This window comes from Staurois parvus, unplaced genomic scaffold, assembly GCF_062004578.1.
Source record: "Staurois parvus isolate SC_StPar_1 unplaced genomic scaffold, SC_StPar_1.0 ptg000153l, whole genome shotgun sequence".
NCBI classification, from domain to species: domain Eukaryota; kingdom Metazoa; phylum Chordata; class Amphibia; order Anura; family Ranidae; genus Staurois; species Staurois parvus.
The window spans coordinates 1,113,343-1,126,813 of NW_028317949.1; the positions used below are offsets into that span (position 1 = coordinate 1,113,343).

Here is a 13,471-nt window from a genome sequence, read left to right on the forward strand (position 1 = left end):
ATCTCTATGTGCCCTATTCACACCACTAGTATCATGTACGGATTTTGTCTGTGCATGAATCCCCTCCCCTCCTGTGACTGACAGACTACCCAATTCTCTCATGCACAACAGAAGGGGCCCTATGTCCAGCATTCCAGTAATAGAGTACTCCCCCTACCTCCTCTGGCTCACCCACGATTGGCTGCTTCGCACTTTAGCATTATTGGTCACGCTGAAGTCAAGTGGTACCTTCTATGAGTTCCGATTGGTCGGTACTCATGAGCGGGCATGGCAAGCCGCCAGGGGTTCCTGCTGTCTGGCTGGAGGGAGTGCAGAGATGGGAGGAGAGTCCAGTGAGGTCATAATACAAGTGTATAATCCAAATGCACACGTTCCTGCATTAGAAATGGCTGTGTGTATAAGTGGGTGCTGCAGCGACCGTCGGCTGGAACCGAACAGAATCAGCAAGGGAGAATGTCACCAGCACACAGAGGATCACCAACATGTCTAAAAGTTTTAATGAACGATCACATAGTTACAGCAAGGCAACGTTTCAGAGTCTCGCAGGACCCCATCATCAGGCAAGTGACCATCGTGATCGTTCATTAAAACTTTTGGACCCATATTGGTGATCCTCTGTGTGCTGGTGACATTTCCCCTTCCAGTGAGGTCATCACTCCGCCTCCTGACCTCCGGTATGCAGACACGCGAACTGATCGGCAATATTCTGAGGGCTCAGACAGGCGCAAGGGATAAAAATGTTAAGGGATACGTACAGCGATTTGCTTTTGCAATGTGGGCACATTAATAGGGTGCCTTCCTTTTATGTTGCATGCACTGCAGGTTTACAACCACTTTAACCGCTTCCTGAACAGCCTTACAGCAGAAATACTGCTACAGGGCTGCACAAAATCACACACACATATTATATATATATATATATATATATATATATATATATATATATATATATATATATATATATATATACACACACACACACATACACACACACGTGATTTTGCATTTCCAGGTAGGGGGCGCACACCCTACCCGTGCTGCCATTCACAGGGTCCCCCGCCAGTGATTACTCGCCGGCGCCCAGTGATTGCCAAGCATCTCCGACGGGGGGGGGGGGGGGGGGGGGCGAACTGTTTGTAAACAAAACAGTTTTCCTCCCTGCAAGCTCGTGCACACTACTTTGGATGGCTGTGCATAGCACAGCCATCCAAAGCAGTGTGTTTAGAGTGAAGCACACGGACACAGCACATAGTAAAACAGCACACAGTTAACCCTTTGATCACCCTTCATGTTAACCTCTTCCTGTCCAGTGCTATTAGGACAGTGTCAATGCTTTTTATTAGCACTGATCACTGTATTGGTGTCACTGGGGATGTCAGGGACACCAAGTCAGTTCCCCCCAGTGTCAGAATGCTCGCTGCAGTCCCGCTATAAGTCGCTGATCACCGCCATTACTAGTAAACATTTTTTAAAAAGCCCAGTATCTATACCGCCATTTGTAAACGCTATAACTTTCACGTAACCCAATTAGTTTACATGTATTGGAATTTTTTCTAGCAAAGACATGTAGCAGAATACATTTTGCCCTAAATTTATGACAAAATTTGATTTTTTAAATTTTGTTACTGGACAAAAACAAAAATATATTTTCTTTTCTCAAAACGGTCTTTTTTTTATAGCGCAAAAAACCCACAGGCAATCAAATACCACTGGAAGAAAGCTCAATTCGTGGGGAAAAAAAAGGACGTAAATTTCATTCGAGTGCAGCGTTGCATGACCGCGCAATTGTCAGTTAAAGTAACAGAGCGTAACAAAAAATGGGCTGCTCGGAAAGGGGGGGGGTAAATCCTCTGGAGGGCAAGTGGTTGAACGTTTCCAATGGCTGATGCACACAAGTAGAAGGCCTCCTAGTGACAGTAATGAGATGCTGATGTCAGGATTGCTAGAACCAATGGCACACATTTGTCACGACTCACCGCCTGCTCTCTGGCCCGGCGCCTCTCCTCCTCCTCAGCCGGGGTCCTCTGCACTGCAGGCCGCTGATCCCTGTGCCGATTCCGCCGGTTTCTGCGCCCCATCCTCACGCTAACAGTTCGCACACAGAGCCCGGAGAGTGTGAATATCCTCCTATTGGAAGACACATAGCATGTACACGGTTAGGAGGATATGATCCGAGAAGCTGCACTCCTATTCCATCAGAACAACATACATGCATGCATCGGAGTACTCACTCAGGAACACACGTGTACGCACACCAAACTCCTACCTGACCGCACAAGTGACGTAAAACCTACGGGTGCCGTGAGAAACCGTGCAAAGGAAGTTCGAGCTGCCAACCAATCACTGGGCAATTCTCGCTGAAGCACCTACTGTCTCCTTCCACCATCTTTGAAAAGGGAACAAGTGGAAAAATCATATTTGGTACGTAGAGTATATGGAGGTAGAAACACGTGTGTATTATTGTGCATTTGTTAGCTGTTCGGAAGGCACACATTGGCATGAGAGGGAATGCCCAGCAGCGGTGACCGCCAGCTTCCGTCCAGAGCACACCACATTGGCCTCACTAACTTTCCGGGTGTGAGTGAACACTGTCACCGCCCATTATGTCTTCTGCGACTCTGATTAGCTGGACTTTGACATAGGTCCCCGCCCCCTCGTCGGTGAGTGGTGGTTGCTTAGCAGCGGCGGGTTTTATGGTATGGCTGCAGTGGGCCCACTGACTGACTAGGAGACCGGCGGTGACGGCGACATGGCTGAGCTTGTGGAAGACGAGGTCCGCCTGCTGGACCTCCTGTCGCTGCTTATGGTTCTCATGGGACTCCTAACATTCGCCTTACTGTTCTGTATCCGTGTGCCTTATGGGCGCTTTGCCAGCTCGGCGTTTGGGCCGCCGGTTCCTGTGAGGTTGGCTTGGTTCATCCAAGAGCTGCCGTCTTTGGTTGTGCCCTTGTATTATGTGTCAGTACATCCTGGCCTACCAACACCCGCCCTGCTTCTGATGGGACTCTTCATCTGTCACTACAGCCATCGGTATGGAGGCTTCTCTGACTGCTCTGATGATTGTGTACCATTTCATGTGCAGCTAACAACATGACTTTTTAGGTGTTTCAGGTTTCCATTTGTGCCAATAGGAGAGATTTCCCTTCACTTCCTGTCCCATAGCCAAAACAGGAAGTGAGAGGAAAACTCTCTCAAATGAGGGAATCCCTGGTTGTCAGCAGAATTAGTGGTCCCATTGGAAGATTCGCCCTTTATTCTGGTTCCAGTGATAACCCAAGATTTGGGTTATCTTTCTCATTGATGAATGTAAACAGGACAGATAGGGGGGGGGTCTCCCTAAGGCTAGGTTCACACCTGTGTGGTTTCAGAAGAGCAGGGGCACACAATTGATTTACCATGGTTTCCTAGGAGTCCTGTTCCCACCTATGTAGTTTCCTGCAGTGCGATTTTGGAAGAGATGTAGGGACTCTCTTCATGCATGAAGGGGTGGGGTTTTTTGACCCATTGATTTTATCCACTTCCCTACCGCCATACGTACAAATACGTCCTAGTAGGGAAGTGGTTATACTGGGATCACGGTTGAGACTATAACTGCGCAAAATCGTATGTGTATGTATGTATATAGACACACATGCGTGCGTAATTTGGCATTTCTGGGTAGGGGACGCAACGCCATTGGCTGTTACAGCTGTCGATCACCGGGACCCGGCCTAAGATTGCCAGCTGAAACCCATCGGTCGCTGAGGAAAACCGTCAGGGGAGAGGTCTGTATGTAAACAACACAGATCTCTCCCCTGTCAGCGCAAACAGGCTGCTTTGTATTGCTCTGCACAGCAGAGCAATTCAAAGCAGCTTGTCTCCCTAGTAGAAAACGCACACCGCACATAATGTAAAACACAGCACACAGTTAACCCTTTGATTGGCCCAGATGTTACCCCTTCCTGCCCAGTGTCATTAGTACAGAGTCAGTGCTTTTTAATAGAACTGATCACTGTATTCGTTTCACTGGGGATGCCAGTGGCAGTTAGTTCCCCCCCAGTGTCAGCCTGCTGCAGTCCCGCTATAAATCGCTGATCGCCACCATTACTAGTATAAAAAAAAAAAAAAATTCAGTATATATACCACCATTTGTATAACTTTCACATAAACCAATTAACTTACACGTATGGGGATTTTTTTTTTTTGCATAGACTTAGCAGAATACATTTTGGCCTAAATTTATGAAGAAATTTGATTTTTAATTTTTTTTTTTTTTTTTGTTACTGGATATGTTTTATATCAAAAATATTTTTTTTTTCTCAAAATTGTCACTTTTTTTGTTTATAGCACAAAAAATAGAAAACACAAAGGCGATCTAATACCACCAAAAGAAAGTGGTAAAAAGGACATAAATTTAATTTGGGTGCAGCGTTGTATGACCGCGCACTTGTCAGTTAAAGTAAAGAAGCGTCATGTCGCAAAAAATGGCCTGGTCAAGAAAGGGTGTGAATCCTCTGGAGGGCAAGTGGATAACCATGATCCTGATATAGTTTTTTAGTGCCAGCAATTGTCTTTCACGTAAAAGTAATACAAGCAGCTAAGCAGCTGCTGGACTACTTTTATGGGTGACGAAGGGGGTCCCTTCTGCTGCTGCCACCTTTACTGGACTCTCTCGAGTGATTGGGGAGCCTGGTAAGGATGCAACCTGCGGCATCTGGAGCTCGGCACATGGTGAGAGGAGCTGAAAGTGGTTGTGAAGGCTGAGAAGAGGAGAATCGCTTTAAGTTGTCCCTCCCACGTGTGACATCAGAAACTAGAAGTGACGACTTTGCCACATCCATTTCCTGCTCTTTGTTTACAGGCCAGCTACATTGGAGCCCAAAGGAGAGACTTGGGTGGTGGGGGGGGTCTAGTAGACTCCCAATCTCTCCATAAAGAGTACCTGTCACTGCCTATTGCTGTTACAGGAGCTGTTTGCATTCCTTTTGACCATAACAAAAGTGATCTAAAAACTTTTTTTAAAAAAGTGTAACAAATAATAAAATTAAAACAATCTATAAAGTGTGAAAATTATATAAGAAATATTTTTCAACTAGTGTTTATACAATCCACCCCATAAATCCGCACATTATTTGCTACAAGTGTTCGTAATATATACAAAAAGTCCAAAAAAAATAAAAGTCCAAAAAATAATAAAAATAAAAATGAAAGTCCTTCCAATCTTTCCAATCCTTTCTCACGATGATACAACTTCAAAGAAAGGAAATATCACATAGTGTATTATCTTTTTGATATATCAAAAATATTCGTGACAACACTCTAGTGAATATCCAAATAGGAATATAATTTTTCCTTTTGGTAATTAGTGTAAAAAAGTGAATCAAGTGAACAAACGTGAATTCAAAATAGTACAAAACACTGTGTATTGTGAATCACTTTTCAGTGCTCCAAAACAAGTCCACACCGTGACACTTCTATTGTAGTAAGGAATGCATACCCTTACCAACACTCCTCAATAAACTTGCTTTCAGTATTATATAATGTCAGATGGATGGTGACTCTCCTGTAGTGCTCTCCCAGATTACACTGTATTCAAAGCACTATTTGGGCAGGATGCTCCATGTCTCCATATAGTAGGCACCATATAAATAAAAACATATGAGGGACAAGAATAGTATAATACCGCCAGAGTAATATCAGCAAAGACACTTTATTTTAACTGCTCACATTGTTTGAAATTCAAAAAACGCTTTTAAATACTGTCATAATGCCACGCTACCATCCAGGAAACATCTAGGGACCAACACACAGTCTTTTTCCCTTTTCCAAAATGGCCGCCGGTCAACTTCCAGTTCCTGTATGCATCTTGACGTCACAGCCCTTGACGCGTTTCGTCATCGACTTAATCATGTCGATTAAGTCGATGACGAAACGCGTCAAGGGCTGTGACGTAAGTTGACCGGTGGCCATTTTGGAAAAGGGAAAAAGACTGTGTGTTGGTCCCTAGATGTTTCCTGGATGGTAGCGTGGCATTATGACGGTATTTAAAAGCGGTTTTTGAATTTCAAACAATGTGAGCAGTTAGAATAAAGTGTCTTTGCTGATATTACTCTGGCGGTATTATACTATTCTTGTCCCTCATATGTTTTTATTTATATGGTGCCTACTATATGGAGACATGGAGCATCCTGCCCAAATAGTGCTTTGAATACAATGTAATCTGGGAGAGCACTACAGGAGAGTCACCATCCATCTGACACTATATAATACTGAAAGCAAGTTTATTGAGGAGTGTTGGTAAGGGTATGCATTCCTTACTACAATAGAAGTGTCACGGTGTGGATTTGTTTTGGAGACCTGAAAAGTGATTCACAATACACAGTGTTTTGCACTATTTTGAATTCACGTTTGTTCACTTGATTCACTTTTTTACACTAATTACCAAAAGGAAAAATTATATTCCTATTTGGATATTCACTAGAGTGTTGTCACGAATATGTTTGATATATCAAAAAGATAATACACTATGTGATATTTCCTTTCTTTGAGGTTGTATCGTCGTGAGAAAGGATTGGAAAGATTGGAAGGACTTTCATTTTTATTTTTATTATTTTTTATTATTTGGACTTTTATTTTTTATATTTTTTTTGGACTTTTTGTATATATTACGAACACTTGTAGCAAATAATGTACGGATTTATGGGGTGGATTGTATAAACACTAGTTAAAAAATATTTCTTATATAATTTTGGCACATTTTTATATCACTGTTGCACATCTTCAAGGGTGAAGGTGCTATGGAGATTTAAGATTTTGCTTTAGTTTATTTTGAATTTATCTGTTTGATTTGAAATTATCTAAGGAAGTGGTATTTATAGATAAATCTATAAAGTGCCCCGTCCTCACACGGAAAGGGGAACTCATGCGTTGGTCCCCCAAGTATATGTAAACAATAACCACACCAGACATGCGAGTTATCACAGCAAACGACAGAGCGGGAGCAATAATTCTAGCACCAGACCTCCTGTGTAACTCTTAACTGGTAACCTGTATTTAAAGTGTCAGGTATGGATAATTTAAAATACTGTAGTTTGTCGCCATTCCATGAGCATTCCTAATTTTAAAGTGCGACATGTTTGGTATCTATTTACTCAGTGTAAAATCATATTTTATATTTTACCCAAAAAATGTTATTTATTTTGTGTGTTTATGCATTAAAATTCATGTAAGTGCTTTTTTCCAAAAAATTTATATTTGAAAAACTACTGCGCAAATACTATGTTACATAAAAAAAAAAAATTGCAACACCCACTAATTATATTCTCTAAGGCCTCTGCTAAGAATATATAATGTTTGGGGGTTTGAAGTAATTTTCTAGAAAAAAAATGATACATTTTACATGTAGGAGAGAAGTGTCAGAATTTGCCTGGTAAACAAATGGTTAATAGAAGTTCATCACACATTCTCAAAAAATACACTTGCGTGTTTTTGGTAGGGTTTTGTGATGAACAAGCAGCCTTCTCCTCCCGAAAAAAAAAAAAGAGGCATGAAAAGCTCACATGCACGTTAGAGCCTAGCATTATGGGAGCTAGGACTGGTGTTCTAATCCCTCTCCACTCTATCCAAACATTGAAAAATAAATTTCACCCTTAACCACTTGCCTACCAGGCACTTATACCCCCTTATTTACGAGGCCAATTTTCAGCTTTCAGCGCTGCCGCACTTTGACAATTGCGCGGTCATGCAACATTGTACCCATATGAAATTTTGATCATTTTTTTCTCACAAATAGAGCTTTCTTTTGGTGGTATTTAATCGCCACTGGGCGCTTTACTTTTTGCGCTATAAATAAAAAAAGTGCAAAAAATTTGAAAAAAAAAGTTTCTTTGTTTCTATTATAAAATTTTTCAAACAGGTATTTTTTCTCCTTCACTGATGTGCGTTTTTGAGGCAGCACTGATGGGCACTGATAGGCAGCACTAAAGGGTACTGATAGGCAGTACTAATAAGGTGGCACGGATAGGCGGCACTGATAGACAGCACTAATGAGGTGTCACGGATAGGCGGCACTAATATGCAGCACTGATAGGCGGCACTGATAGGTGACACTGATGATGGGTACTGAGAGACGGCACTGACTGGCATCACTGCTGGGCACTGACTGGCGGCACTGACTGGCACAACCCCTGGGCACTGACTGGCAGCACTGCTGGGCTGCACAGGTGGGTGGCACTGGTGGGCAGCACAGGTGGGTGGCACTGGTGGGCACAGGTGGGTGGGCACAGGTGGGTGGCACTTCTGGGCACAGGTAGGTGGCACTTCTGGGCACAGGTGGGTGCACTGCTGGGCACAGGTGGGTGATCTGCTGGGCACAGGTGGGCGGAGCTAGTGGGCACACTGCTGGACACAGGTGGGCAGAACTTGCGGGTGGCACTGCTGGGCACCGATCATCAGGGCACTGATCATCAGTGCCCTGATGATCGGTGCCGATCCCCGCTCTGACAACTGCCGGTTCTCGGCAGTACTTTCCTCACGATCTGACAGCGTGAGGAAAGTGCAGCCGAGAACCGGCACTTGCATTTCCCTCTGATCAGCGTGTCATTGGACACCGCTGATCACGTGGTAAAAGGCCGCTGTGATTGGCCTTTTACCACATCACATGATCAGCGGTGTCCGTAGGAGAGCGCGTTCTGGGAGGACGTCATATGACGTCCACTCAGAACTGGCTGGCCGCAGTGCAGCCGTCATTCGGCTATCTGCGGTCGGCAACTAGTTAATTGGGCAGCTTTTACACAGCTTTTCCGATCAGATGTGTCTTTCGGCTTTTTAGGCGGACCCAATCAGAAGGTCCATTTATAAACAGACTTATGTCCACTTACACCCGCCTACCTCCAGGTCAGATTCAGTCCAATAAACAAATCCAAAGGGGATCTCTCCTCTGCAGTTTGGGCAGAGTAGATTGGACAATAGTTGGGTGTAAACAGACAATGGAGTTCCTTTACATCTGGCCTCCCAAGTAGGAGAGCCATCTCTGTCCATGCTGCATAATCTGAGCAGACCCAGACCTTTCATCTGTCTGCTCTGATCAGCAGAGAGATCCCCTGATGATTATAAATGGAGTCTGCCCTGTGTGAAAGGGGCTTAATACTTTAAAGAAGCACTCCGGGATAGGCAAACAAACACTGAATGGTACACCTTTCTACACTAAACAGTTAATAAGATTTAATAAGAAAATCCTTACTATTTAGGAGAAAAGTCTAATTGAACTTTCATGAACTCATCTCTATAATTCAAAAGATAACCGCCTCTGCTTTGCCAAGGAGGAGATGTACCAGCCGGGATTACATCATATATTGTCCTCTCTCTCTGCAGTAAAAGGAAACTACAGTTCCCACAGGGAATTGTTCATGTACAGCATGTTCATGTACATGGCAGTTAAACTAGGCCTGTACATGTTGAATGTTTCATCCGTGTAGAGTTAATTGTGAATAATGACACTAGAACTACTGCTCGCACTTCAGTGTGCACAATGATATTTAATGTGTTGCACAATGTTTGTAGCATTGCACGTAGCTGCACCTGAGGTATGCATTTATGTACTGTATGTGTTAAGGACTCTGTTATGGGGGTGCTCTGATGTTATTGAGGGGATTTTTTTAGAGGGACTCTGATGTAATGAGTTGCCTCGGCCTCTGTGATGGGGGCCTCTGATGTGAGGTTAATTTCTCAAAAATGTCTTCCAGGACAGCCCCTTGAGACGTTGAGCTCCTCCCTCCGGGACAGGAAACATGTAAGCCCAGAACCTTAAAAGGCAGACCACCAGGCCTCCCTCTTCAGTATTTGTGTTTCCTCCAGAAGGATAGGTTACACCTTTAGGAACCTGTATAGGAGCCCTAGGTTCAAGAGTGGTGCTTGTGGCTCCTGTCTAGGTAAGTACCTCCTCCTTGCCTGGCGTGATCCCTCCATTTCAGAGAGGAGTCAGCGTCCATACATCAACAAACGGGGGTACATGAAGCCCTTCTCTCCAAGCAATCGCATAGAGTATACTGTTTTTGGCCGAGCAAAACTTTTGTTTAATATATGCCATCCATCTGAAAGGAGCACAGAATTCCCTAGTGGACTTCCTAAATCGGCATCCGGTCAAGCAGGACAAATGGTCTCTCAACCAGGAAGTGTTTGCGACCATCACTATGAAATGGATCGTGCCAGAGGCGGATCTCTTTTCTTCCCAAGAAAACAGGAAGGTCAGGCGGTTCTTCTCCCTGAATCTGCGGGATCGGGCCTTGGGTGTAGATGCCCTCTCAAATGTGTGAGAATTCAGTCTCTGTTATGAGTTTCCTCCAATGAGGCTGATCCCAGCAGTCTTGCAAAATTTTGTCAGAAAGGAAAAAACCTCATTCTGGTGGCCCCGTTTTGGCTGAATTGACCATAGTTCTCTCTGCTGTGGAGCCTTGCCTCAGTTCCTCCATTCCCTCTCCCAGAGCGTGAAGATCTGGGCTCTCTGGGTCCAGTGCTGCACCCTCAGGTAAAGACTTTGAGGTTGGCAGCGTGGCTACTGAAGAACAACTCCTGAAAGCTCAGGGGTTTTCGGACAGGGTAGTGAGGACTTTGGTTAACTGCCACAAGCCAGTAACCAAAGCTATTTATACTAAGGTCTGGAAAAAATTCAACTCCTGGTTGTCGAATAGGGGTCAGAGCCCTCCGGATATCCCAGCAGTCTTAAATTTCTTCCAGGATGGGGCAAATCAGAGCCTTTCGGTTAGTACGTTAAAGGTGCAGGCCTCGGCTCTTAGTGTTTTCTTTCAGGTCCCCCTCAAGCAGGACTTTTTCAGGGCCCTTTCTAAGTTCAGGTCGGTGGTGGTCAAGTCCTGCCCAGTTTGGGATCTGTCTTTTAGTCCTTTAAAGCTTTGGTCCTTTGTCTCTTTTGAACCTCTGCACAAGTCTTCAATAAAGTTTTTTTTTTTTTTAACTCTAAAGACCGTATTTTTGGTAGCAGTCACATCGGCCCGTAGGGTTAGTGAATTGCAGGTTCTTTCCATTAGGGAGCCCTTTTTGTCAGTTTTTTATGAGGATAGACTTGTTCTCAAAACGGATCCTGGGATTCTTCCCAAAATTTCCTCCTTTCATAGGTCCCAAGATATCATTTTGTCACCCTTCTGTTCTGCTCCTGCAAGCAAGGAAAAAGAAAGATTGTTAGGCCAAAAGTCTCCTTCTAACATCTATCTTAGTAGGTCTAGAGAGTTAAGAAAATCAGATTCTCTTTTTGTTCTTTTCGTGGGAGCGCGGAAGGGTTTCAATGCCTCCAAATCCACCATAGCTAGATGGATTAGGATGGCTATCACAGAATCGTATAATTTATTAGAGATTCCGCCCCCATTTGTTAATGCACACTCAACCAGATCCTTGTCTGCATCCTGGGCAGAGAGTTGGTGTCTCACCAGAACAGGTTTGTAAGGTGGCCAATTGGTCCAGTTTTTCTACCTTTTGTGAAACATCGCCTGGATCTCCTTTCTAGTGAGGATCAGGCGTTTGGGCGCAAAGACCTCCAGGCAGTAGCCCAGCCCTACAGGGTAATTTCTTGATTACTGTCTCAAGGGGCTGTCCTGGAAGACGGTTTTGAGAAAACCAGAGTTAGACTTACCGGTAACTCATTTTCTTTAACTCTTCCAGGGCAGCCGAGATTTCCCACCCTAGTGTTCTACAGTAATGTATGTTTATGCATAAATGGTTATATTAAAATTACATGGTTTATGCATAAATGGTTATGTCTTTAAGTGCCTTCCAGTGGTTCTTGGGAACACTGAAGAGGGAGGCCTGGAGGTCCGCCTGTTAAAGTTCTGGGCTTGCGTGTTTCCTGTCCCAGAGGGAGGAGCTCAACATCTTAAGGGGCTGTCCTGGAAGACTTCTAGAAAACGAGTTACCAGTAAGTCTAACTCTGGTTTTCATCAAGATTGGGCACGTCATCCCTGACTCAGATTTCCCACTGATTAAAAAGTCTAGAAGGGGAGAGAAGTCATGTGACTGATGGTTGTCAGCTCTCTCACTATCAAAGAATACTACAGGCTGCATGCATTCATAAAATGCAGGCTGCAGTTTGCAGTAGTACTGTGAAGAATGAGAACAGATGGCACTTTCTGCTCTCCGTTATAAATAGGCTGCCTGCTGTCTGCACTCTAGAAGTGCAGCTTCATTCACATCAAAAAAGAAGTGTTGTGCAGGCACTGAATGAGATTTATGGAGTGAGCACCTAAACATCGGAAGAGGCAAGTGAGAACCTTTGTGGGTGTCTTATATCGACTCTCTCTAAATTCATGTCTGTTGTGTTAGGTTTATGCAATAGTTGTCAACATCAGTCTGCCTCTTATTTCAACTGCACACTTCTAGAATGAAAAATGCCAATTGGAACAGAGAGCAGGAAGGTTAAAACTAGTGCAACAACATTTTAAATTATGTTAGTACCAAACTATACTAATAGAATTATATAAACAATAAACATATGAGCGCTGGGTGATAACAGGAAAAAACACAGATGGGAGCAGCCAGCATAGAAGAGGAAACAACCTCAAATCCTCCAAGAAATGCCAAGAATAATAGTACAAATGCGGCGCTATATAGTATTAACAGTACACAAATGGTATCTCACAGTAACAAAACTTATTGGATATAGTTCATGCGAAGTAATGTGACTGTGGTGACACAATGAGCAACGATTAACTTTCGTGACTGCTGTGGCTGGAAACAATGAGCATACTATGCACTAACCAGATAGCACAGATTAATGTGCATTGGAGTGTATAAGACCTACTCCTTTGTACTCTGGGGGTGGGAACTCTGCATGCGGATGTGGTCATCAGGTGGGGATGCTTCACCAGCTATCATCTATCCAAAGCAGGTTTCCACATCTTAGGTTAACTGCGTCCAGCAGTACAATTTCCAGCCATCAGGTGGATCATGCATTCAGATGGGAATCCAGAAAGGTTCCTTCAGGATAAGGACTCTCAGTGCCAAAAAAATGAGCCCAGAGAGAAAGAACTCCAATAGTGTAGTATGTTTAATAATCACAAAAAAGTAACATCAAGGTACAGGTAAAAGAGAAGAACCAGCACTTACATCTGAGGTAGATAGTAGGTCATGTGGTTAGTGTTCCATGAGAAAGGGTATCTCTCCTAACGCGTTTCGTGTAATAACACATTTTCAAAGTCCCTTGTTTCCTCTGTTGGTATAAAATCAATTATCTCTAAGGTTGTCCTGGAAGATTTGTAGAAATACCTTCTTTTTTTTTTTTTTATAGGTAAGACTAACATGACATTTTTAATTGATCTATTACTTCTAATTATGATCATATTTCTCATACTTGGATATTATTATTCTTATAGGCTAAATAAAGATGCAATTTTCCTCTGTTGGTATAAACTGCATAAATATGTACATACTATAAGATATGTTTGCAGTCCTTTCTAGCTATTTAGAAAAAATAGGCTTGAAGCTAAAG

General features: G+C 43.5%; 2 protein-coding genes across 3 annotated transcripts in view; one reads left to right on the forward strand and one right to left on the reverse strand.

Moving 5' to 3' along the window:
• Nucleotides 1-2,323, reverse strand: part of NSUN2 (NOP2/Sun RNA methyltransferase 2) — a 91,699-nt gene extending 89,376 nt beyond the window's left edge. Inside the window, exons 1-2 of the mRNA XM_089674820.1 lie at nt 2,232-2,323; nt 1,977-2,127 (exon numbers count right to left, since the gene is read on the reverse strand). Of these exons, the coding sequence (XP_089530946.1) occupies nt 1,977-2,078 (102 nt within the window). The 5' untranslated portion in view covers nt 2,079-2,127; nt 2,232-2,323. The remainder of the gene's footprint in view (nt 1-1,976; nt 2,128-2,231) is intronic.
• A 371-nt stretch (nt 2,324-2,694) lies between these two features.
• Nucleotides 2,695-13,471, forward strand: part of SRD5A1 (steroid 5 alpha-reductase 1) — a 41,531-nt gene continuing 30,754 nt past the window's right edge. For both annotated transcript variants that reach the window (XM_089674821.1, XM_089674822.1), the window contains exon 1: nt 2,695-3,030. In XM_089674821.1, the coding sequence (XP_089530947.1) occupies nt 2,750-3,030 (281 nt within the window). In that variant the 5' untranslated portion in view covers nt 2,695-2,749. The remainder of the gene's footprint in view (nt 3,031-13,471) is intronic.